Source organism: Trichoderma evansii, assembly GCF_050947405.1.
Source record: "Trichoderma evansii strain SZMC 28006 chromosome Unknown GGI43scaffold_8, whole genome shotgun sequence".
NCBI classification, from domain to species: domain Eukaryota; kingdom Fungi; phylum Ascomycota; class Sordariomycetes; order Hypocreales; family Hypocreaceae; genus Trichoderma; species Trichoderma evansii.
Genome location: NW_028145198.1, coordinates 478,958 through 501,762, shown reverse-complemented (window position 1 = coordinate 501,762; position 22,805 = coordinate 478,958). Strand labels below are relative to the sequence as shown.

The following is a 22,805-nucleotide window of genomic DNA, read 5'->3' as shown; positions in this document are numbered from 1 at the left end:
ATAATCCACGTCTATTGCAAATTTACAGTAAATAAGGAAAAAGAGGAGAGAAAATAAATCTTTTGAGCTACATATATCTTGTTCGTGTTGGTAGTAATGGTTGGTTGAACAAGCACTTACAATGGGAATAGCCTACATGCAGCCGTTGACACATGCGTGAAACAATGCTTCTCAAAATGTAACCATAAGCTGCTACACCACATCCAGAAGACAATACAACCCAAACTGCCTAGCCACCGGCAGCCACTCTTACCTGTCTACCATCGATGAATAGCACACCAAAGCCCTCTGCCCATTGCATCCGAAATGGCGCATTCACGACCGACGATTCGTCCAGCGCAAGGCCAAAATGCCTCTTGATTTGGTCTAGGGTAGCGCCATTATCAAGCCCCTCGGCGGGGTTGATAGCGCTGCCCCCAGAATAATCTCATGTCTACAGCCAGTAAGCTACCTGTAGGCATTATTCCGTCATTGCCCAACACCCATCCCAGGCTCCCAAGTCTCTAGACATTTTTCCTGTTTCTATTATATCGCGATAAGATCCAGCGCCTTATCTGCCAAGGTACTGCCACTATCGCTATCTGCGCTGCCATTCTTTACTTATCGCAGCGTCGCAACCAAGCGCGAGAGCTTCAACGCATAGCTAATGCTCTCAACTAGACACACGATCACGACAAATCATCAATTACCTTTGGCGAGTTGCGGAAAATAGGCAAATTCACGGCTTGGCGGGGGAGCTGACAGGTTAATCACCTACCTACGCAAGAGTAACGCAACAAGAATCCCAACGACGAATCCCAACCGCCACCATGGTTGTCTCCGAGTTGACAGCATCTGCCGTCGCCATGAAATCTTCCCCACCGTCGGAGAGAGGAGACAGCAGCGGCAGCAGCATAGATGCTCAACTACCGCCTCTCCAGAATCGCGCAAAAGAAGGCAGGTCGCCATTTGTCAAGGGCTATAGCGATAGTCTTGTGGCATGGCAGCTGCTGGACGATGAGTCTGTTGAAAGAGCGAGGAGAGAGAATAAGCTAATCTTTTTGCACATTGGATACAGAGCGTGCCACTGTGAGTCTTCTACATGATGGAAACCTCATTCTCGTGCCTCACAGGATCCATCTCGCTGACCCAAACAGTCTCTCGCATCATGGCGCTCGAATCCTTTTTGAACTCCGATTGCGCTGCCGTCCTAAACCACTCATTCATCCCCATCATCGTCGACCGCGAAGTGCGCCCCGATATTGACACCATCTACATGAACTACGTCCAAGCCGTGAGCAACTCTGGAGGCTGGCCGCTCAACCTCTTCCTTACGCCCGAACTGGAGCCTGTTTTCGGTGGAACGTACTGGCCTGGCCCAAGCGTAGCTAGGAGAACTGCAGAAGACCATGGCGACGAACCCTTGGATTTTCTGGTCATCTTGAAAAAAGTGCGCAACATCTGGAAGGATCAGCAGGCAAGATGCCGTAAAGAGGCAACCGAGGTTATTGGCCAACTGCGTGAATTTGCAGCCGAAGGCACTCTGGGGAAACGAAGCATCGCAGCTCCACAGCAGCAGCAGATAGCTCCCGCTGGCTGGGCTGCGCCAGTGTCCAACCAGCCTGTGGCCAAGGTGAGCGACAGTGCGGACGTCTCCAGCGAGCTGGATCTTGACCAGCTTGAAGAAGCTTATACGCACATTGCTGGAACCTTTGATCCTGTGTATGGAGGATTTGGCCTGGCACCCAAATTCTTGACGCCACCCAAGTTGGCCTTTCTTTTGAATCTGGTCAACTTCCCTACCCCTGTTCAGGATGTCGTGGGTGAAGCTGAGTGCAAGCATGCGCTGGATATGGCTCTAGATACCTTGCGCAAGATCCGAGATGGGGCGTTGCACGATCATATTGGAGCCACTGGATTTGCGAGATGTTCGGTCACACCCGATTGGAGCATACCCAACTTTGAGAAGTTGGTTGCTGATAACGCTGAGCTTCTACAGCTGTATCTAGAGGCATGGAGAAAGAGCGGCGGAAAGGAAGACAGCGAATTTTATGACGTTGTTATCGAGCTCGCCGAGTATCTAACTTCCCCGCCCATTGCCCTTCCCAACGGTGGCTTTGCCTCATCTGAAGCTGCAGATTCGTATGCCAAGAAAGGAGATGCCGAAAAGAGAGAGGGAGCTTACTATCTATGGACACGGCGTGAGTTTGCTTCTGTCGTCAACGCTGATGATAAACACATCAGCGCCATAGCTGAAGCATATTGGGACGTCCAAGAGGATGGAAACGTGGACGAAGACCACGACCCGAACGACGACTTCATCAACCAAAACATCTTGAGGATTAGAAAAACACCAGAGGAGCTGAGCAAGCAGTTCAATGTGCCCGTTGCTGCAGTGAAGCGAAATATAGAAACTGCTCGGGAGGCGCTCAAGAAGAGGAGGGAAAAGGAACGGCCGCACCCCGATGTGGATGACAAAATTATCACTGGATGGAATGGTCTGGTGGTATCAGCTTTGGTGCGAACGGCGGCTTTCCTACAGAAATTGCAGCCCGAGAAGAGCAAAAAGTACCTCAGCGCAGCCAAAAAGAGTGTATCGTTCATCAAAGACAATCTTTGGGACGAGAAGAACAAGATCTTGTACCGGATATGGAGCGATGGAAGGAACACTGAAGGCTTTGCGGACGATTATGCGTATCTGACCCATGGTCTTTTGGATCTTTTTGACGCTACCGGCGAGGAAAGCTACGTCGAGTTTGCCGACAACCTGCAGAGTAAGTCATATTTACTTCCCCTTAATTTCCGACTCGAGGCGAGGGTCATTTCAGTCAGTCGCGAGAATACTAACACTTGCCATAGAATCACAAAATGCCTTCTTTTACGACTCCGCCGGCGCCTTCTACTCAACAACCCTTTCTTCCTCTCACACTATCCTCCGCCTCAAAGACGGCATGGACACCTCCCTCCCCTCAACCAACGGGGTTTCTGTCTCAAACTTGTTCCGCCTCGGAGAGCTCCTAGCGGATGAAAAATTCACCAAACTCGCTCGAGAGACGATCAATGCTTTCGAGGCGGAGATGCTGCAGCACCCGTGGTTGTTCCCAGGATTGCTGGGAGGCGTCGTCGTAGCAAGATTGGGACTGGGGCTGGAAGAGAGGACTGTGGATGTGCGATACAAGTCAACGAGACGGAAAGCGTAATGGATTTGAAAATCACAGCTTCTTTTTGGAGTTAGTTCTTGAGAGTGATGTACCCTGGGAAGAGGAAATCAGATTTACTCGGGGAGTTTTTTTGTTTTTCATTTGTTCATTATTTCTCTTCTCCCTGGCCTTTTCTTTGGCTCTTTGGCTTTTTTTTGGGGATTGAATGGTTTGAAAAAAGGTGTCTCGGTGGATCATGCTTTCTTGATACTCAAGAGACTACAGTGAAAATAGACGTGTTATTTGGTTCATCAAACATCATATTTGTCGCCTCTACTTATTACTGAGTTATCAAAAACTGACAAAAGTGTTTTAAAAAGTATTTTTTGTTCCTCATCAAGGGTATCTATTCTACAAAGTGTACCTATGTATGCCTCTCCTCATCACGCCAACCTACCTACCTAATAATACCCTAACCTTCCTCCCCCCTTTGACCAAATTATTTTTTTTTCCAAAGCCCAACTTTCCGCCTCCTAAGAAAATCATCATCATTCGAGTGAATCTACATACAGAAAAGACATTGCTCCACCCATCTTTTTGTTACGTGTATGCGTGCTCGTCTCCAAATGCTCGCTCGTGGAATAAAAAGACTTGCCGCTTAATCAGAAAAAGACAAGAAAGATAATTTTTTACCCGCCAAGCTTGAAGATAAACGTTAAAAACTAACCAAACTGGAGCAAAAAAGTGAAGAATCTCGTCATGACCGATCTCCGGCTGTCCTGTTCATCAATCCCGAAAAGAAATCATGAAGCTGCTCGTTGTCAAAGTCCTTAACCTTGGGAGTTTCTGGTTCAGCCGAAGGAGAGTCGGTTGCGATATGCGCATTGCGGTCCTATTCGAGAACGTTAGATGACAAATATTCATGCAGAGATGGAAATATGATTTCGTACCTTAAGGCGTTGCAGCATATCGTCAGCATCGACTTGAATACCGCCCATATTGAACTGCACCGGACCAATATGCTCATTCACAGTCTTCTCGTCGTTGAAATCCAGCTTCCTCGTAGAGCTGGAAAGAGTGCTATCCGTAGCCTTCTCGGGTGCCTTTGACTTATATGCGTCCAAGATCTTTAGTTGCCGTTCAAGGAATTCCTGCGTATCCTCGCTTTCAATCGCTATTTCCGTGCCGTCGTTCATCGCACTCTCTACGAGGGCGAGTCCTCCGCCATTCGGATCTCTGCACCATTCTTCGTAGAGAGCAATGGCGCTCTCAACTTGAGGAGGCTGGCTTGAATCGTTCTCATCGTCGTCTTCGAGATCAGGAAATGCCATGCTTGGTGGAGCGGCTCCAAGAGGTAGCTTGATATCCTCGGACCAGTATTGAGAGACCTTTTCTGTGTCAAATGAGCCGCCAAGAACTCTAATCTTGCCCCATGAGTCCCAGTTCGGCGGTACAACAATCTTATCTCGGTCAATCACATTGTGTTTCAGGGGCTGTCGCTTTAAGAGGGATGTAATGCCGAGGGTGGAGTGAATAAGAATAGGCAGCTGAGAGGTCGTGCTCTGTGAAGTATAAATGAGAGAAGCACCATCTAAGCAATGATTAGATATTGAGAGAACAACAGAGAGTTGACGGAGAGAGAAAAAGTACTTACGTCGCAATAACACTGTTCGTAAATTCTGTAACACTGCGTCGAAATCCGGCTCTTTCCACCCCTTGCTCTTTTCTAGAAAATCAATTTTTTGTGACTGTAATTCGTTAGCACGAAGAGCGTAACCGAGGTAGTGTAATCCAACTTACGTTCTGGCACACTACACATAACGGCAGGCCAAGAGGTTCAGTCCACTCGCCCGGACCAAGCGGTAGTGAGCCATCGCTATCGCCGTTTGCGACGGTGGCGGAGGGAGTACCGTCCAGATTGACCGAAGAGCTTCCTCTTCCTCTCTCTTTCCATGCGTTCATGACATCTTCCATTTCACTCTGCACGTCTCTACTCAGGTGTTCCAAGACCTCTTGGAACACTTGTAGCCAGGTCCAGATTTGACGAAGCCACAAATGTGGTTGCGACCAATCCAGCAGTATTACCAGCGCAGTATTTGGTATCGTTTCGGGCGTGAGCAATGGGGCAACGAGTGAAGCGAATTCGCCCGACGGCTGGGAAAGGAGATACAGAGAAACTCGAGCAAGCGTATCTATCACACCGTCAGTCACCAATGGCATACCAACAATTCGGCGGCTTGAGGCGGACTAACCATCCTGATCTGCGTCAAGAACATCATAGTACGTATAACCCAAAGCATAGTTGTTCGCAATCGGCGGAATCTTTTGTCGGTCAAAGTTGCGCTTCGGTTCAGATCCTGACAGAGACTCCAAGAACTCTCGCTGCGATTCCGGAGTGCCTCCTGAGTGTACGGTCAGCTACCACCTGAAAGCTGGAGCTATGTCTGTGTTAAGGGCGCCTCCATACCCATGACTAAAAGGTTCTTTTCTGGTAATCGCTTGCCGCTGGCAACTGATTCCAGCATGGAAGTCCATAAATTCCTCTTTGGCTCGCCATTCTGACTATCCCCGTCCCTTGATGTCATCGTATATGTTGATATCCTGTTCGCCATGGTCACGGCCCCCGCACCTCGGAGATGGCAGCTTCGCTAAACCAGAAATGCTCGCGAGAAAAATATAAGAGGTCGCCGAGTCAAAGCATATGCGTACTCGTCCGTAATGAACGCGTTGATTTGGTAGCCGAAAATATTATAGGGGCAGTGCGCGCGCTTGATGTCGTTGCAGTCTTAAGGTGGGATGATGGAGATCTAGGGATGTTGGTGGAGCATCTTGCTGCTGAAGATACCAACGGTAATGCGACGTGGCGGAGAAACCCTCTGCGCCGAGAGAATGCTCCTCAGTATCTCGTCTAGCTCCGACTTGAATATTAGAATTAGGACGACACAAGTCCTAGAGGCGAGATATTTCCCGAGAGCTACGGCAGAAGCACTTCGTTCAGGGTCGCTGCTTGGGGAGTCTGGTGTCGGTCCGGGAGATGACCCGGCACAGCACAGCTCACAGCGCTAACGAAAGCCCGAATAGCGGTGGCCTTCAGGTAGTATTTGGCAGCTCGTAGCCTTGCAAGTTAGCAGCCACTGCAGATCACTACATTTCAGCCTTGCATGACCTCTCCGATAATCACTACAATACAGCACGACGTCGTTTTTTGTAATACTTATTGAAACAGTCTTGCCTATTGAATCAGCCACCATGAATCAGATACGCGCAATTCAGGCGCTTAACAAAAAAGAGATTGAAAATGGAATGTAAGTCTGCTCGTACTTTAACAAGGACCCGCCAATCTTTAACTGCGAAGCGCAAAGCTGACATTCTGCATTGTAGCTCACCAGACGCGTCATGGCATGTCGATTATCGCGACACAGCTTTTGTCTATTTCGGTGGCCTCCCATATGAACTTTCCGAAGGCGACATAATCACAATATTCTCCCAGTTCGGCGAACCGGTATTCTTAAAACTCGTGCGCGACAAGGAAACAGGAAAATCTAAGGGTTTCGGCTGGTTGAAATACGAAGATCAAAGAAGCACCGATCTAGCTGTAGACAATCTAGGCGGCGCTGAGATTGGCGGCCGGTTATTACGTGTAGACCATGCTCGATACCAGGCACGAGACGACGAAGACCAAGATGAATACAAGATCGGCTGGGAAGATGTCCAACGTAGAGAGGGCAAGCCTGTATCCGACGATGAGATGAGCGAAGAGGAAATCCAGAGACCAATGCTAGCAGAGGAGAGAGAACTGGCTCTATTAATGCGAGACCACGATGATGACGACCCTATGAAAGGCTTCTTAATTGAGGAGAAGAAGAAAGAGGTGGAAGAAGCTCGGCGGAGAGCTGACAGAAAGGAGAAATCAGACAAACACAGAAGTCACAGACACCACAGATCAAGACGAGAGAAAGGAGATGATAGCCGACATGAGAGATCTCGGAGGGACGAGGGATCGGAGAGAGAAAAAAGACCTTCAGAGGGTGAATCAAGACGAGAAAGGCATCGAAATGACTCGAGAGAGCGCCATAGACGACACAGAGATACGTCTCGGGGAGATTCACAAGAGCGACAAAGACGGCGGGAAAAGAAACCCGAGGACAAGAGGTCACATAGAAGAGATGACGACAGACGAGATGATGACCGGGAAAGACGCAGGAGAAGGAGAGAAGATGACGACGACGGCCATAGGAGAAATAGAAGCCGATCTCCTCGGCGTCGTCAAGATTAGTTTCTAGTCCAAGCTACGAATAAAGTACCTAACAGGGTAATAACCCAAAATGTTCCTACGTCTCTTTCAAATATAACTCATGTTGTCCACCCAAACGCCATGTCTCCGCTGCATCTGAATCAAATCATTCATTACCTTTGGATATTCTCCTACCTTGCTCATGAATTTCCCAGATATCGTTTCCAGCCTTCGCGGACGCAATGCCGCTTTCCGTCATCGCCATCGACTAATGTGAATTTTTCCCATCGTGCGTCTTGACCTGCGCCAATAACTGCAAGGCTATCTTCGCTGATCCATCCAATGACTCCCTTGGGGGGCCTTGTGGTTCCCAGCACGGTGCCCTCTGTAAATGGTATGCCGCCAATCATAGACTCGTTACCGGCCTCGAAGGGCACGGAAGTAAAAGAATAGACGTCAGAAAACATTCGCGGCATAAGCGGAATTTTACTGAGAATGCCCCATTTCCCTACATCTGCGTCTGCTCCTGAACTGCTAGGTTGCGGGCTACGACGAACACTCGGCCGCCGGGGATGGGGTACGTCAAAGATGTGAAGCGTAGATTTATCAGATGTGCAGGCCAGTAATGATCCAGACGGCGAGAAAGCAAGAGAGAATATGGTCGCAGGATCGATGCCCCTGCGAAGTTCCGCTAATCTGGCGCAGTTGCTAGTTGAGTAAACACGGATAAGAGTCCCAGTTTCACTCGCACTGGCCAGTAACTCTCCATCTGTACTTAGCTGAATGGCTTTGAGAGCAGATGAGTGAGCCGGAATGATGCTAACATTGCCCGTGCCAAGCTCTACAAGCTGGATCTGTCCCGTTGTGCGGCCTGGGAAGGCAAGCTTCTTATCTGAGAGACAGCACAGGCCGAGAACGTTATCGGCGGTCTCGTATACGTGAAGCAGCTCTGGAGGTTTAGCGAACGAGTAGACACGTACGCTATTCTGGAGGACAACGACAATGCGGTCTCTACTCAGCTGGACACCGCGGATAGCACTGAGAGCCGAGATTTCCAACGCAACTTTGCCTTTCATATCGTCCCATATAATGGCCTGAGCGCATGCCGAATCAGCAGCCCGTTCATCACAATAATGCTGCTGGGCTAATAGGAATGAATACCTTGTTCATGGCGAACTTTGGAGATTTACCGCCGCCAACAAGAGCGAGGTAATTTGTCGTTCCCATCATCCGTACAAGGCCGATGCCGGCATTGAAGTCTCATCAGATGTTAGCTGCCTTGTGTATAAACAGCTAGTATGTGCCATGATTATCACCAACCTCTTGAAGCCTTGAGCAGACATGATTTGGTATGAAAGACTATATGTGATGATAGCGTTCTCATGGTCAGCTGGCTGCAAAGTCCGGGTTTCATCAAATGGTCCTCTGTTTGGCATCTTACCGCATATGCCTGATTCCAAACCCACGGAGAAACAGCTGGAGTCTTTGTTGAAGGCCACAGATAGAACCGCCGTGGGAGAGGACGACTCTATAGGCGGTCGTACATTCATCGCGGTGAGAGCGATTTCACCCGAAAGTAAGAAGCAAAAAAAGAGAGAATAACAAAGAGAAAATCAACCAAGTCTTGAGCAGGATAGCTTCTGGTATCACTCGTGCTCTAGATGGAGAAACAGCTTCTCCCTGGCTTCGTCTAAAAGGCGTTTGCGATGGGGTATCAAAGGGATGTTGTTGATAGCGATGCCCAGTAGCTCGGCAATCTTGGGTGGACTCTGCGGCGCTCGGCGGTCGGTCACAGTAACTGGGGTCCCGCCAGCTATCCCGCGTTAGAGAATTAGCAAGCTTGAACGCTGGCCGTCAGCAAAGAAAGCATGAATGCATCTGCGGCAGTGGTCCTCAGAAGTGCATGGATGCACGAGGATGGAGAAGGGAGAGATGGAGAATAATAGGGATGAAGATGCTGCGAGGAAGGGCACATGCGCCTTTCAAAGTTTATAGCGATTCTACAGAGTGATATACGTGTGTACTATTTTGTATGTTAAACGTTGCTGCTAAGTTTAGGCTACTAAGCAGGTACATGACTACTGTGCACTGCTGCTAATTGTAGAGCTGATGCGGAGGCGACCCAGGCCGCGGGCATTTGATGCTTAGAGTTGCCGCGGGGGAGCGAGCCGCTGGGCGCGTGGTCTTGTAGCGGGACAGCACGCTAGAAATGAGTGGCCCAGCTGCCCCTTTCAATCTTGAGTCGCGATATGCATCTTGAAGTATTTTGAAGTACACCACCTCGTGTAGCTGAGTGCTATATCTGGGTAGAGACTAGGCACAATACTGAATATCTGTAGAAATATTTTCCTGGAAAAATTGTAGATAAATATAGAGAGTTGTTGTATCACTGGATACGCAAAGAGACTCGCAATTAAGCAGATAAGAGGTCTTGGATGCTCTGTGTAGATGGTAATACGAGTAAGAGCTCCACGTATTGTTTGGTGTAATTGCTGCGTAGCATTGGGATACGAGGCGGCTCAATACCGTCTAGTACAAAGGGCAGCGTGTAATTTTCTGGGGAACAGGGCCAGGTGCCTAATACAGGTAGGTCCCTATAAAAGGCCACTTGGGCATTTCATCTCCAAGCATAATCTTCGCTTGCTCGTATTACTTTATGCCCAATCAGCCAGACATTGAATAAGCGGGCGTCTCCAAAAAATGAGACATGGCGAGATGATGTTGACCGGATAGATAATAGCGAGATTCACTTATCAATTCAATTCCCTTCTGGCAGCTGTACATGTCCGTCTCGACGCTGTGTTTCCCGATGAATTTCCGGAGCCTCGTACACTGCTATTTCTCTGCCCAGGTTGCCTCTGTTAGTGTGTTTTGGGATTGCATGATTTCCAGCCTAGGTACTCTCGCAGTATCTTATTGAGAGATAGCACTGCTGCTGCCGCGGCGGCACTAGCAGCAGTACCTCAGCTGTACCTGGCGCCTAGTGCTACCACCACCTATTTTCGTTCGTAGTAGGGAGCTACAGGCCAGGGACGTGGGTAGGGGCGGTCTGCTCTTCTGGGCCTAGCTGGCAGCCCCCCTGAACTGAAGGTCCAACCCGACAGCTCTGCAGGCGTGAAATTGGACTCGCAAACGCCAGATACAACGCCTTCTTCCCCTTTAGTTAGCACTTCCCCTGGCCTCTAATCACCGCCACCAAACCGCCCCAATTCTTCCCATCTTTTTTCCCCCATCAAGAGCTTCATCTTGACCCATTCCTCTCTCTTCACACTCGTTGCTTCTGCAAATCCTCTCCCACCGTTCTAAGGTCCCTCCCCCTCTTTACAGTTGCCTCTCATGATGTCCTCCGTACGTTCAATCTCCCGTTTCCCGCAAATCTTTTTGGCGTGTCAGTCGAAGAATAGGGATACACATGCGTCGCTCCTAAGACATGCTCTTCAGGGCGATGCTGTGGCCCACGCCACGACTATCGGCACGAGGACGCGAAGAAAACTAATAGCTATTGACACTTTAGAAGGTTATCCGCCGAAAGAAGAATGTCAAGAAGGGCATTCAGTTTTGCCTGATGGTGTGTGGTGCATCTGGCACTGGTACGTCGCTGCCCTACCCATTCGCGATACACTTCGCCCGCCCGCAGCTTGAAAGGAGAATTTCCAGACTCACATTGTGCCTCTCTAGGCCGAACCACCTTCGTCAACACGCTCTGCGGCAAGTCTGTTCTCGAGCATAAGGAAGCCGACGATGCTTCCAACGCGCACATTGAGGAGGGCGTCAAGATCAAGCCCCTTACGGTTGGTACGTGATTTCGAACCACACATACTCTGCTTTTTTGTGACATGTCGCTAATTGCTTCACCAGAGCTTGAACTTGACGAGGAAGGCACCCGAATCTCGCTGACCATTGTCGATACCCCTGGATTTGGCGACCAGATTGACAACGAGGCCAGGTTAGCCCCGCCCGAACATCCTTTACCCATATCTCGACGCATGCGCGCTAAACCATCAATTATAGCTTCTCAGAAATCGTCGGCTACCTCGAGCGACAATACGATGATATTTTGGCCGAAGAGTCTCGTATCAAGCGTAACCCTCGCTTCAGGGACAACCGTGTCCACGCCATGCTTTACTTTATCACCCCTACCGGTCACGGGTAAGCTTCTTCCTTGTGTTACCCCAGTTACTTGTCCGCTAACGCGTCGCCGTCACAAGTCTCCGAGAGCTCGATATCGAATTGATGAAGCGTCTTGCGCCCCGTGTCAACGTTATTCCCGTTATTGGCCGAGCAGATACTCTGACCCCTCAGGAGCTAGCAGAGTCAAAGAAGCTGGTCATGGAGGACATTGAGCACTACAGAATCCCCGTTTACAACTTCCCCTACGACATTGAGGAGGACGACGAAGATACCGTTGAGGAGAACGCCGAGCTGAGAGGCCTCATGCCCTTTGCCATTGTTGGCTCAGAAGACGTGGTCGAGATTGGTGGCCGCAAGGTCCGTGCCCGCCAGTACCCATGGGGTGTCGTTGAAGTCGAGAACCCTCGTCACTCAGACTTCCTGGCTATTCGATCAGCTCTTCTGCACAGCCACCTGGCTGATTTGAAAGAAATCACCCACGATTTCTTGTATGAGAACTACCGTACCGAGAAACTGTCTAAGAGCGTGGATGGCGGTGCCTCTGGGTAAGTATACTTGTAGTCCGCTCAGCATAATCGCAAACTAATATGAGAACAGACTTGATAGCTCCATGAACCCCGAGGACTTGGCCTCCCAGTCTGTCCGCCTCAAGGAGGAACAGCTCCGACGAGAGGAGGAGAAGCTGCGCGAGATCGAGCTCAAGGTCCAGCGCGAGATCAACGAGAAGCGACAAGAGCTGCTGGCGCGCGAATCGCAGCTTCGCGAGATAGAGGCCCGCATGCAGCGCGAGACTGCCGCCGCCCAGGCGTCCCCAGCGCTGGAAACCAGTGTCGCCGAGGAGTAGATTCTCTCGAATCACATATTAGGTCTTTCTTCGGTATTATAAAAGTAAATTGCGACGTTGGTCTATTTATCGCTGCCGGCGTTGGGTTTTACCTCTCCTACACAAACTGAAGAGCAAAGAGATGAGAGCATCCCCCCCAGCTGCTGCAGAATCGAGTTTGATTTTCTCTTTTTATTTATTTATTTTATTGCGACCTACGACAACTCGAGAAATGCCTACCGGTTGAGTTGGGGACGGGGGCTGAGGGAAGAGGAGTTCATGGTGGAGTATACGGAGAGGATGAATGCCGTTGGAACAAGACGACGTATACCCCGACGAAGGAGGGTCTCTCGAATTGGCAAAGGTGGAATATGCGGCTACTCAGCATAATAATATGCGAAGCAGAGCTATTTGTGTGCTTCGGCATCTTTTGGGAGCTTCATACGCTGCCCAGCCTCTTTCTGTACACCCTCGCAAGGTATCCTAATTTTTTTTAAAGCTGCATCAGTAGCCATCTGTTGTTAAATGGTACCCCTGTTTTTTTAACTGCCTTTTTATTTATTTTCTAGCTACTGTAGTGGACTTCTAATGCAGATATCAAATACATTCAAAACTTTCACGTTCAATAGGTTTTTCTTTGGCAAATTTGGTCAAATCAATTGTTTGATGAGTTGAAAGAAGCTATTTATTCCATTCATTAAGCTGAGAATCCGTTGCGCTAGAGATGGAGAAAGACTGAAGGCAATCAGAAGAAGCAAAAGAGAAGAGATGAAAAAGAGAACCGAAAAAAAAAGAAGGGAAAAAAAAGCAATAATTGTCCGATTCACTCCTGTCTCACTTTAACCCATTATCCTACATTTGCAAGGAAAAGAAAAATCACGATAAAACACTCGACAGCTCGTTTTAAACCTTAATCACAATCTTGGAGCTCCTGCAGGAAATACAAGCAGAGTTTTAACAACTAGTCATCACCGTCTGCGCTACTCGCTTAGTTGTTGGACTGGCTGTTGAGAATACGCAGAATAGCGAGGAACAAGTTGATGATGTCGAGGTACAGGCTGATGGCCGCGGCAATCTCCTCTTCGACATGGTGGTGGCGCATGATCATCTGGGTATCAACAAGAATATAGCCGCTAAAGATGAGAGCCGCGAGTCCACCGTAGATGAGCTCGCCGGTAGAGCTGTACGGGAAGAACATTGCCATGAAGCCGAAGATGACGAGACCCCAGAGCGCTCCAAAGAGGTAGGGCATCCATGATGTGAAGTCGTACTTGGACTGGCTGGCGAAAGCCGTGAGGAAGACGAAGATGCCGGCCGTGATGATTGTTGCGCTGAGGACGATTCGAGTGTTGTAGAACGAGACGATGACGGAGATGGAGTAGGCTTCGGTTAGGGTGAAGAGGGAGAGGAAGAGTAGGTTGGTCGGATAGGACTTGCGCTTCCAGTAGGTGAGACCCATGAAGATCATGGCGCCAAAGAGCTATAGAATCATCGCGAGTTAGCTTTGAGTGTTTTGTTGTGTAGTGATGTGGGTGAACGTACCGATGCCCAGACAAGGCCCGGGTGGCTTTGGATCCAGTTCTTGTATGCATCGCTGAAGAAGCTGATAGAGCCGAGGGCGGCAGTGGCGATGAGTTGGACGGTGAGGATGCTGTAGACCTTGCGGACAAATTGGTTGCGAATATCGACGGTGGCTTCAGCGACAGAGCCTCCAAACTAGACAGAAACAAGTGACGTCAGCAAAGGGACCCTTTACATTTCCTTGCAGTAAAATAGATAGTTTGAAAACGTTGGGCATAGGATAAAGCAAAGGGCGTAGTATTGTAGAAGAAAGATGGGCTTTTCTTGCGACTTACCTTGAAGTCGTCGGGAATGTTGTCATCGCTGCTGCGCGGCTGGGCAAACAAGCCAGGATCGTGCGCCGACGACGACTCAGCTGCGGTGCCGTACGCGGGCGGTGCGTGAGTGTAGTCGTCGTCGGGCTCCTGCTGAGCGGCGGGCTGGTATTTCGCGGTGGACGCCATGGCTGAGGGTGTTTTCGCGCGTGCACTCTCTTCGCTCTTTTTTTCTTCCTCCTCAGGAAACGCTTTTCGTAGGTTGAAAGGGAAGTGGTCGTTGAAGATCCAAAGGGACACAAAAGGCGATCGCTGTGGCGGAATGGATGATGTAGAAATCACTGGGTCAGGTGGGGAAAGGAAAGAGTGGCTGATGGGGGCGGCTTTTTCGAGGTAGTGCTCTGGTGCCTGGAGATTCGCTGTGGCTGTGCAGAGATTGTGGTGGCCCGCTGCGATGGGATTGGCTGGAGGAGCTCTAAGCTTCTGAAGCTTTGGTCCCCTAAAGAAAAAAAGAGCCAATATAGGTAGAAGCTCTGTCTAGCACTTTTGGCGAGATGCCTGTTAGTGTCGGCTGCAGCGCTATAAAATTACGTGCTGGCACGCAACCCATAGAATAAGGCACTTCGAGTAGATTCCGTCTTGGGCCCGCGCGGACATGCAAGATGGAATTCCGTATGGGGCATGTATGGAGTAGCGCCTGTATGTACTGTACAGGAGGCCTTGAGTGATTGCTTTTCAAGTGCTACCGCCAAGCACTTTATTCCCCGCCTCGTGCACGGTAATAGCCTCGGATATGAGTAAGCCATGGGCAGTACAGTAAGTTGAAAGGCCTTTTGGTAAGTCTACATTGGGTAGTGGAGATATCGACTATTGGGGTTTTTCTGAGTATACCAAGTAAGCTAGGAGGGAATATTATTCTTTTCAGCTGGTACGAGGCCTTTTTTGTCTGGCTCTGATCGCTGCTTGCTTGTATGAAGAATATAAATGATCAGCTGAGAGAATCTTTAATACAGCTAGAGATGCTGCTGACTCCTCTTCTCTAAGACCCAAAATGGCCGCTCGACCTCGCTTATGTCAGTTTGATTGGCCTGTATGCAGATGTCATACTCGATATAAACAAATTAGCAGGCTGTATGAAACTGGCTTGAGCCATTTCTAGACCCTCCGGGTATCCATGCGATATAAATGGTCAGATGACAGTGGGATAGATATATGTAGAAGCTCCGTTGTTAATCATGCCATGGGCGCACGTTTTAGGCCCCGCCCCCACTTGATCTTGCTTGACTAAGATGAGTTTTATTTAAATGTTAAAGATGGTTTTTTCTTAGGCAATAGTCTTGGGGATAGTAGCAGTACTCAGATTATTGCTACAGAAACTACTACCAGATTGTAACGAGGGCCCTTTGGCTGATTCAACTCTGTTTCTTAAGATTATCAAGAAAACCGCGAGTAATTCAAAGAAGTAAACTATTGAAAATATACGCAAAGGCAAATCCCTATGCAAAAGAAGAATCGCTGTATTTCTTATAACTCAACAGCCTATACTCGGCCCACGTGTGTGGGGATGCACAGCTCTCTGTCCTCGTGTGCTCCAAGACAAGATATACGGATAGGGTACCCACTAGAAACATACAAGGTAGCTCCTTCAAACGACACTGAAGAGTAAATAGTATCTGGTAGTGTGTAGTTTTACACAATAACTACTAGGTATATTACTTGCCGTCGGAGGAGAAGAGGAGTTATGGAGCATCACTACCCAGTACTTGCCCTACTCGTACAACCTAGGCACGTACGATGCGCCTGAAAAGCTCGACTCGCACGGGCCTCTGAGGAGTTTCAAAAGAGGAGAAATAGGCAAGTCACCATTGGTGCCCACCATTGCAGCCGCGTGAGGGCTGAGGTTAATTCAGGGAGCGAATCAGCCCGAGGCTTCACGCGCTGAGGGTGCATCGCTTTTGTTGAGCCCAGGGGCGCCGGGGCCCTTAGCGAGGCCCTAAACAACGCTTCAGCACACCTCTGTAGCGCCTATTCCGCTAGCGGGTCGCGCAAAGTGCCCTGTAGGTGTTAGTACATGCGGCCGACGCACCACACTTGGTCCCCTCACCGCCTAAGAGTTAGCGTTGCTGTGATGTTACTTGCATGCTGTGTGCAATAAGAGCACGGCCTTGTGTTCGTTATAGTGGGACTTTTGAGAAACGTCATTTGAGCCGGGGGTGCCTGAGACGAAACAGCAAACGAGCTGCATCAAAACTTGGAGAGCCAGGGTTCAGGCTGAGTCTCTGTTGGATGTGATGTGCAAAGCGAGTTGACTGCTCATATTATTTTGCTAGCACCAACGGCTAGGTGCTCCTATAAGTTGATTCACAGGAGATGAATACAAGTAAGAAGCTGGGAGCATCAAGTCGTCGAGTACTGCGTGTAAAACGAGGACAAGCGGACGTAGACGCCACGACTAATACGATACCAGTTCTCGTACAAAAGTACAAAAGGTACCGGCTGAACTGTGCAAGGTACATGCTGCAGCAAGTTTTGGCTTCGTTTGACAACTTACTCGCATCTACTGCTGATCCCTCTGATCTGGCGCTCCACCGCCTTATCTGTCCTTTCTCGCTTGCTCTTTTTTCCGGGTCCCAGCCTGTGTCTCATCTCTCTTGTTTCTGGCGAGCCCCGGCAAGCTTCAATTCAATGGGTCTTTAAAGCGTCTTTTCCTCTCCTCCTCCAGCAGTCTTTGGATTGTTTACCGAAGCAATTGCGCCGGCCAAGCGGTCCTTTGCACCGAATCCTTCCAAAGCTCCTTAAGGGAAGCTAAACTAATCTGCAAGCTTTGGGCGCCACTCCGCTGCTGGCGCACCTGAAAGTGTGGAAGAAAAAAAAAAAGTTGCCCAACCAGTAGCCAACAGTGAGACATCCCACCACCCCCACCACACCCTCTGGACGGGCTTCTAACTCGAACCTGGGCTGGTCGCAGCAATCTGGACTCTCCGCAGCAGTCTCATCCCTATTTTATTCTTGTCATTCATATTTGCGCCGGTGCAGGGAGTCTTGAGTTGCTCTTTCGCGACCGCTACTTTCTTTTTTTTCTTTCTCCTTTCGTTCTTTCCTTTCCCCCAAAGAGCCCTGGGCATTATGGGCGACTCAAATGGCTTTGCGACCAAGGCTGCTGGCGAGAAATCGGCCGCCAGCCCTCTACTCGCCAACGGCGCCACAAACGGCCAACGGTATATGCAGACGAATGGCAACAATGTTGTTCTCGTCCGTCGGTTGAGGCGCAAGGACGAAGGCATCTGGAAACCTCTTGCTCGCTGGTTCGTTGAGCACCAAGTCGGTATGTCGGATTCTTTGTTTCCAGTTCCCCGCAGGTAGCCGCGCAATTGAGTTGCGCACCAGAACTGTCGCAGCTTTGTCCAGCGCAACATTACTCTTTTCCTCTTTATTCTGTGGATTAGCTACAACGTCTACAACCGTGGAATATTTACTGACTTTTTCTGTTTCAATGTCATAGGCCTGTCGCTCAACCTGCTCTCTCTTCTTGTCCTTGCCCACGCCTTTATCCCCAGAGCCAGAATACACACGAGAAAGTTCTTCCACCTGTCTTATTTCAATGAAACGACTGGCAAGTATGCCACCGGACAGGATGATCTTTGCTTGATTGCGGCTTTCATTGTTCTTTTCACGGGTCTCCGAGCTGGCACCATGGATTATATTCTGGCGCCATTTGCTAGACTCAATGGAATCACCAACAAAAAAGATATGACCCGGTTTAGCGAGCAAGCTTGGCTGCTGATTTACTACATGATCTTTTGGCCTACCGGAGTGGTGCGTAATTGCGAAACTGCCTTGCTTAAGGGAAAAGCGAGACTGCTGTGGGATATATGTCACTGACCTAGCTATAGTATCTGTATGTCAATTCTCCCGCCTGGCTGAACATGAAAGAGCTATGGACCGACTGGCCGAATCGCGAAATGGGTGGCCTCCTGAAAGTCTACATGCTTGCTCAGTGGGCATTCTGGCTGCAGCAAATTGTTGTCATCAACATCGAGGATCGTCGCAAGGACCACTGGCAGATGTTTAGCCACCACCTGATTACCACAGCCCTGATTTCGTCTTGCTACTGCTACCACTACACCCGTGTTGGACTGTTCATCCTGGTCATCATGGATGTGGTGGATCTATTCCTACCTGTAAGCCAACTTTCTGATTGCTTGAAATGGTCCTAATCTGGTTACTGACTCAACAATGCTTGCAGGTCGCCAAATGTCTGAAATACTGCGGCTACACGACGCTATGCGATTTGACCTTTGTTCTCTTCATGGTATCATGGTTTGTCGCTCGACATGTCTTCTATATCATGGTTTGTTGGTCCATCTACGCCGACACCCCTGTGATTATGCCCAACGGATGCTTTGTTGGACCGAACGACGCTTTGGTTGGACCTACGGAAGCTCCTGCCGGCTTTTCTTACCTGATTGAGCCATTCTTCAACTCGACCGGCCGTGTTTGCTTCAACGAAACCGTTAAATGGGCCTTCCTTACACCTCTACTTCTCCTCCAGGGCATTACGATTTTCTGGTTTACCATGATTATCCGGGTTGCCATCAAGGTCATTCGCGGAGACGGTGCCGAAGATTCTCGAAGCGACGACGAGTATGAAGAGGACGAAGACGAAGAGGAGCTCATCTACGAGGAAATCCAACCGCTTGAGCAAGAGGTGGGCGTGGAGGACTTGGATCTGAAGAGCTGGGAGCGACGCAACGGGCTTAAGAAGCAGGCTTCTGCTAGCGGAGTTAGCTTACCGGGACACAGCGATCGCAAGGAACTTCTTGGCCGTATTGGCTGCGAGAAACAGGTGGATTAAATGCAAATCCTAGCCTGGGAAAGAGAGAGAAGAAAAGGAAGGAACTGATTTTGTTTTATTTCTTGGAACGATGGCGTTTGAGGAGTTACAACTGCCCTTTATCGATTTTCGATTACATGTTTCTCATCCCCTTTAACGGGCGGGCACGTTGTTTTTTTCGTTTTTTTTTCTTGTCAGCATGAAACTTGTTTGGGATATCGGGTTACTATGTTCAACTGGGAGGGGTTTGTACCCACCAAGGGCTCAGATAGAGCAAGACGGATGGGCTGTACAGATGAGATGATGCTGGAAGCCCTGATTGATACCACATGTTATGAAAACTGGCTGATGAGATGCCAATGGAAAAAAGTTGCTGTTATAGATTCATAGAGAGTTGATCTATCATGGTTGTTATACATATATATAGGCACATATATATTTTTGCGGGAAATTCTTTTACTCATGCTTTGCTTCTTTGGCATCATTGAATAATTGCAAAATGTAAGATTAATAAAACTAACAATAGGCTAATACCATCATAAATAACCATTTCTCATTCCCCTAGCTAAATGCTATTAGCTCCATAAAATTCCAAAAAATGCTATATATGTCATATGATTAGATGCTCCCAGAAAACCCCAGCAATAATTACAGTTGAAATTTTTTTTTTTTGGTCAGATTTTAAAAGTCATTTTTTACTTGTTAATATTCATCCCCATCTTCATAGCCCTTCTTCGAGCATCTCCTTGGCCATGTCCTGCAGCTTGAACTTTTGAATCTTGCCGCTCGCAGTCTTGGGATAGTCTGTCACCCAAAAGATATACTTTGGCACAAGATGGCTTGATAGGTTGGTGCGCACCCACCGTCGCACATTTTCCTTTGTCAACCTCTTTGCAGCTTCGTCGTTCTCGCCGCTGTTGGCATCAGCTGTTGTCCAGCCCTCACCGGGGATGACAAATGCCGCGACAGCCTCGCCCAACCTCTCGTCGGGCACGCCAGCCACACTGACCTCCTGCACGCCGGGCAGCTGGAACAGGCAGTTCTCGACCTCGAGGGGATGAATGTTCTCGCCGCCGCGGATGATGAGGTCCTTGATGCGGCCGGTGATGCGCACGAAGCCCTGAGCGTCCATCTCGGCCTCATCGCCAGAGTACATCCACGTGCGGCCATCGGGCTCATCACGCCTCACCTGGGCGGTGCGCTCCTCGTCGCCAAAGTAGCCCTTCATTACGAGGTAGCCCGAGGCGGCGAGCTCGCCACGCTCGCCTAGAGGGAGGACCCTGCTGCGGTCGAGCGGATCGACGATCTTGACCGTGGTGTGAGGCATGGGCGTGCCGACGGACGAGGTGCGCTGCGTGAAGGGGTCTGACGGCCGGGTCATGCAGCTAACGGGAGCGGTCTCGGTCATGCCGTAGCAGATGACCAGGTCCTCGAGGCCGAGGCGGCGATAGATTTTGCGCATCAACGACTCTGGCACGCTGCTGCCCGCGACGATGCCCTTGCGCAGGTGCTGAGGCACGGGCAGGTTGTTCGCCTGGTGGTCCATTGCCTCAAAGACGGAAACCAGCATCGTGCTAACGCCGTAGAGACCAGTAGCCTGGTGCTCGGCGGCCATGCGCACGGTGGAGATGGGATCAAAGGCCGGCGAGGGGAACAGGATCGCTGAGCCGGTCGTTGCCGTGGCCATGTAGCCTAGCACGGAGCCGAAGCAGTGGAATAAGGGGGGCGGCACGACGATGCGGTCCGACGGGTCCAGGCCCATGCGGTCGGCGATGAAGGCGCCGTTGTTGAGGATGGCGGTGTGCGAGAGCTGAGCTGCCTTGGGGGCAGAGGTAGTGCCCGACGTGAATTGGATGTTGATGGTGTCTAGCGGATGCAGGGGCGAGTCTGGCGTAACGGCGCGGTCCGATCCTTCGAGGAGCGTCTTGTAGGATCCCAGCGCGCGATACTGCTCAAGCTTGAAGTCGTCGATGATGCTGCTGTCATGGCTGGGGCGGTTGTCCACCACGATGACCCGTCTCAGCGAGGGCACGGATTCACTCTGAATATCGCCATCATTACGCTGGACGTCTCCGATGATCTTCTCCAGCAGGGGCTTGTTGCTGCGTCCCTTTCCGGGTCGATAGGCCAGATCTGTGACGGCGCCGATGATGAGAACCTCTGCGCCGAGGTGGCTCAGCGCTGACTCGACCTGCTGGGCATTGAAGCTCGGATTCAGGGGCACCAGCACGGCGCCGAGCTTGAAGAGCGCGTAGGTTAGGGCAGCAAACTCGGCAGTATTGCCGAGGGAGACGGCCACACGATCGCCTTTGCGGACGCCGAGCGAGGAGAGAGAGGAGGCGAGGCGGTTGGAGGTGAGGTCGAGGTCGTGGTAGGTGAGGGTTGTCTCGAGGGTGGAGGAAGAGCGAGTTGGTGAGCGGGCGATGACGGCGGGACGGTCGCCGTGGAGGGAGACGACGGAGGCGAAGTGGTCGGGGATGGTGCCTGTGAAGAGGGCGGGCTGGAAGATGGACGTTAGTATTTGTATATATAGAGCATGAAAATAGGGGGCTATTGGTGTGGTAGGGGGAGCGAGTGGAGAGTGAGGATTGATGACAAGGCACTTTGAAGCCCATCTCTGGTATACTGCTGTATACAACAACAGCAAAGTATTCATCCCTTTCACTTGAAAGTAGATGCCGTCATTCTTCTCCTCTTTCATCTGCTCCTCTTTCCCCCCCTCATAGCTCCCCAACATTCACATGTCACTCACCTCCATCGGTCCCGTCCGTATACTCAGCCCCTCAGTTCCCAGAAACCTCGCCGGCTGCTGCCACTCTGCTCGGCCCTGCAGCAAACTCTCTTCAAAGGCCGGTGAGCTCGTCGCCGTCGCCGTCGCTGTCGCCGCTCCAGCTGCTGAGCTCATGGCAGCAGCTCTTTTTCTCAGCGCAGCTCGCACTGCAGTTCTGGAGCTCCGGCCAAGCAGCGGGCCAGAGCAGGCCCGTGTGTAGATGGACATGATGTCGAATATGTGTGTGTTTATGCGTTGGTGATGATAGTCGTCCGTGGATATCAATATGTAAGAGGCGCTCTCCTCGCCAACGTCATACGAAGAGATGACTGTTTTTGTATCCCGTCACAAAAACAGAGATGATGCTATCGTATCGCAAACCATTCACACGGAGAAGAAGAAGAAAAGAGAATCTTAACATGCAAGGGAGGAATGAGAATGAGGATGAGACAAACAGTGAGAATAAAAAAAGGAAAAGGGAAAGCAAACAATTTCACATTCCAATTTAAAAAAAAAAAGTACAAAACCTGTTCCCATCCAACAAACGTTTAAAATGCGTCACGCACACCACACCACTCCTCACTTTATAACAAAAAGACACACCTATGAACTTTTTAAGACCGAGGGACTAGAAAATACACTGCAAATCCACAGCGCGGCATATCCACCCGAGGGAACCAAGCGGCGCTTCCCCAGAAAAAAAAAAAGGCCACCTACGGAAAGCGATGCAGAGAATCCACCGCCCACTTCGGACCGTGTTCATGAGCTGAGTAGTCGTAGTAGGAGCAGTGGTAGTACGGCAAGCAAAGTAGTAGTCGTAGTAGTAATATGTAGTACGTACAGCACAGTATTCAAACCAAGCCACAAAAACACAAAAAAAAGAGGCCTGTTTCCCCACAAATCACCGCACCGGCTGCGCAAAGCTGCCTCTCTTTGGCTCAGGCCTCGAAGCTCGTCCAAATAGGAAAAAACAAGAGAACTAGCACGCAGCAAGCGCTTCCCTTATTTTGCCCCTCATTCGCTGGCTTGCCCCGCGAGAGGGGGATTTTTGGTAGAGCC

The 22,805-nt window shown here is 50.0% G+C and overlaps 8 protein-coding genes across 8 annotated transcripts; 4 read left to right on the top strand and 4 right to left on the bottom strand.

The window, feature by feature from the left end:
- The first annotated feature begins 236 nt into the window (after positions 1-236).
- On the top strand, positions 237-3,499 carry GGI43DRAFT_403317 (thioredoxin domain-containing protein). Its single transcript, XM_083205786.1, has 4 exons — positions 237-442; positions 661-1,068; positions 1,137-2,753; positions 2,839-3,499. The coding sequence occupies exons 2-4, from the start codon at positions 810-812 to the stop codon at positions 3,177-3,179; spliced, it is 2,217 nt and encodes a 738-aa protein (XP_083061248.1). The 5' UTR covers positions 237-442; positions 661-809; the 3' UTR covers positions 3,180-3,499.
- GGI43DRAFT_403314 (dynein light intermediate chain-domain-containing protein) lies at positions 3,488-6,206 on the bottom strand. Its single transcript, XM_083205785.1, has 6 exons — positions 5,587-6,206; positions 5,372-5,521; positions 4,920-5,311; positions 4,774-4,867; positions 4,070-4,710; positions 3,488-4,011 (listed from the first exon to the last, which is right to left on the bottom strand). The coding sequence occupies exons 1-6, from the start codon at positions 5,729-5,731 to the stop codon at positions 3,877-3,879; spliced, it is 1,557 nt and encodes a 518-aa protein (XP_083061247.1). The 5' UTR covers positions 5,732-6,206; the 3' UTR covers positions 3,488-3,876.
- Positions 6,207-6,368: 162 nt separating this feature from the next.
- On the top strand, positions 6,369-7,402 carry GGI43DRAFT_383169 (IST3 family RNA-binding protein; the record flags this gene model as incomplete). Its single annotated transcript, XM_083203346.1, has 3 exons — positions 6,369-6,424; positions 6,501-6,990; positions 7,034-7,402. 3 exons carry the CDS (start codon positions 6,369-6,371, stop codon positions 7,400-7,402), a joined length of 915 nt encoding a protein of 304 aa, XP_083061246.1.
- A 72-nt stretch (positions 7,403-7,474) lies between these two features.
- GGI43DRAFT_359574 (phosphatidylinositol-3,5-bisphosphate binding protein HSV2) lies at positions 7,475-9,392 on the bottom strand. Its single transcript, XM_083202375.1, has 4 exons — positions 8,795-9,392; positions 8,674-8,712; positions 8,515-8,612; positions 7,475-8,447 (listed from the first exon to the last, which is right to left on the bottom strand). The coding sequence occupies exons 1-4, from the start codon at positions 8,901-8,903 to the stop codon at positions 7,554-7,556; spliced, it is 1,140 nt and encodes a 379-aa protein (XP_083061245.1). The 5' UTR covers positions 8,904-9,392; the 3' UTR covers positions 7,475-7,553.
- A 1,053-nt stretch (positions 9,393-10,445) lies between these two features.
- GGI43DRAFT_403308 (Septin-domain-containing protein) lies at positions 10,446-12,933 on the top strand. Its single transcript, XM_083205784.1, has 7 exons — positions 10,446-10,701; positions 10,868-10,943; positions 11,032-11,148; positions 11,212-11,299; positions 11,365-11,502; positions 11,562-12,029; positions 12,082-12,933. The coding sequence occupies exons 1-7, from the start codon at positions 10,690-10,692 to the stop codon at positions 12,326-12,328; spliced, it is 1,146 nt and encodes a 381-aa protein (XP_083061244.1). The 5' UTR covers positions 10,446-10,689; the 3' UTR covers positions 12,329-12,933.
- Positions 12,812-14,530, bottom strand: GGI43DRAFT_359539 (inhibitor of apoptosis-promoting Bax1-domain-containing protein). The gene is made up of 3 exons (XM_083202374.1): positions 14,164-14,530; positions 13,850-14,023; positions 12,812-13,787 (listed from the first exon to the last, which is right to left on the bottom strand). Exons 1-3 carry the CDS (start codon positions 14,329-14,331, stop codon positions 13,296-13,298), a joined length of 834 nt encoding a protein of 277 aa, XP_083061243.1. The 5' UTR covers positions 14,332-14,530; the 3' UTR covers positions 12,812-13,295.
- Positions 14,531-17,268: 2,738 nt separating this feature from the next.
- Positions 17,269-18,997, top strand: GGI43DRAFT_383165 (TLC domain-containing protein; the record flags this gene model as incomplete). Its single annotated transcript, XM_083203345.1, has 4 exons — positions 17,269-17,467; positions 17,645-17,958; positions 18,036-18,323; positions 18,389-18,997. 4 exons carry the CDS (start codon positions 17,269-17,271, stop codon positions 18,995-18,997), a joined length of 1,410 nt encoding a protein of 469 aa, XP_083061242.1.
- Positions 18,998-19,440: 443 nt separating this feature from the next.
- Positions 19,441-22,680, bottom strand: GGI43DRAFT_403300 (uncharacterized protein). Its single transcript, XM_083205783.1, has 2 exons — positions 21,729-22,680; positions 19,441-21,476 (listed from the first exon to the last, which is right to left on the bottom strand). The coding sequence occupies exons 1-2, from the start codon at positions 21,972-21,974 to the stop codon at positions 19,698-19,700; spliced, it is 2,025 nt and encodes a 674-aa protein (XP_083061241.1). The 5' UTR covers positions 21,975-22,680; the 3' UTR covers positions 19,441-19,697.
- Between the last annotated feature and the right edge of the window lie 125 nt (positions 22,681-22,805).

Bases quoted from the DNA above. Each gene is read 5' to 3' on its own strand.
- GGI43DRAFT_403308 (XM_083205784.1), top strand. The intron at 11,300-11,364 runs GTTAGCCCCGCC...CATCAATTATAG, and splicing joins CAGATTGACAACGAGGCCAG to CTTCTCAGAAATCGTCGGCT. The intron at 12,030-12,081 runs GTAAGTATACTT...ATATGAGAACAG, and splicing joins GTGGATGGCGGTGCCTCTGG to ACTTGATAGCTCCATGAACC.
- GGI43DRAFT_403300 (XM_083205783.1), bottom strand. From the start codon at position 21,974: ATGTCCATCTACACACGGGCCTGCTCTGGCCCGCTGCTTGGCCGGAGC. The intron at 21,477-21,728 runs GTGAGTGACATG...TCCATCTTCCAG, and splicing joins TACGGACGGGACCGATGGAG to CCCGCCCTCTTCACAGGCAC.
- GGI43DRAFT_403317 (XM_083205786.1), top strand. From the start codon at position 810: ATGGTTGTCTCCGAGTTGACAGCATCTGCCGTCGCCATGAAATCTTCC. The intron at 1,069-1,136 runs GTGAGTCTTCTA...TGACCCAAACAG, and splicing joins TGGATACAGAGCGTGCCACT to TCTCTCGCATCATGGCGCTC. The intron at 2,754-2,838 runs GTAAGTCATATT...CACTTGCCATAG, and splicing joins GTTTGCCGACAACCTGCAGA to AATCACAAAATGCCTTCTTT.
- GGI43DRAFT_403314 (XM_083205785.1), bottom strand. From the start codon at position 5,731: ATGGCGAACAGGATATCAACATATACGATGACATCAAGGGACGGGGAT. The intron at 4,868-4,919 runs GTAAGTTGGATT...AACGAATTACAG, and splicing joins TATGTGTAGTGTGCCAGAAC to TCACAAAAAATTGATTTTCT. The intron at 4,012-4,069 runs GTACGAAATCAT...GTTCTCGAATAG, and splicing joins ATATGCTGCAACGCCTTAAG to GACCGCAATGCGCATATCGC.
- GGI43DRAFT_359574 (XM_083202375.1), bottom strand. From the start codon at position 8,903: ATGAATGTACGACCGCCTATAGAGTCGTCCTCTCCCACGGCGGTTCTA. The intron at 8,713-8,794 runs GTAAGATGCCAA...CATCACATATAG, and splicing joins TTTGGAATCAGGCATATGCG to TCTTTCATACCAAATCATGT. The intron at 8,613-8,673 runs GTTGGTGATAAT...ACATCTGATGAG, and splicing joins TCTGCTCAAGGCTTCAAGAG to ACTTCAATGCCGGCATCGGC.
- GGI43DRAFT_359539 (XM_083202374.1), bottom strand. From the start codon at position 14,331: ATGGCGTCCACCGCGAAATACCAGCCCGCCGCTCAGCAGGAGCCCGAC. The intron at 14,024-14,163 runs GTAAGTCGCAAG...GTTTCTGTCTAG, and splicing joins ACATTCCCGACGACTTCAAG to TTTGGAGGCTCTGTCGCTGA. The intron at 13,788-13,849 runs GTACGTTCACCC...ATGATTCTATAG, and splicing joins CGGGCCTTGTCTGGGCATCG to CTCTTTGGCGCCATGATCTT.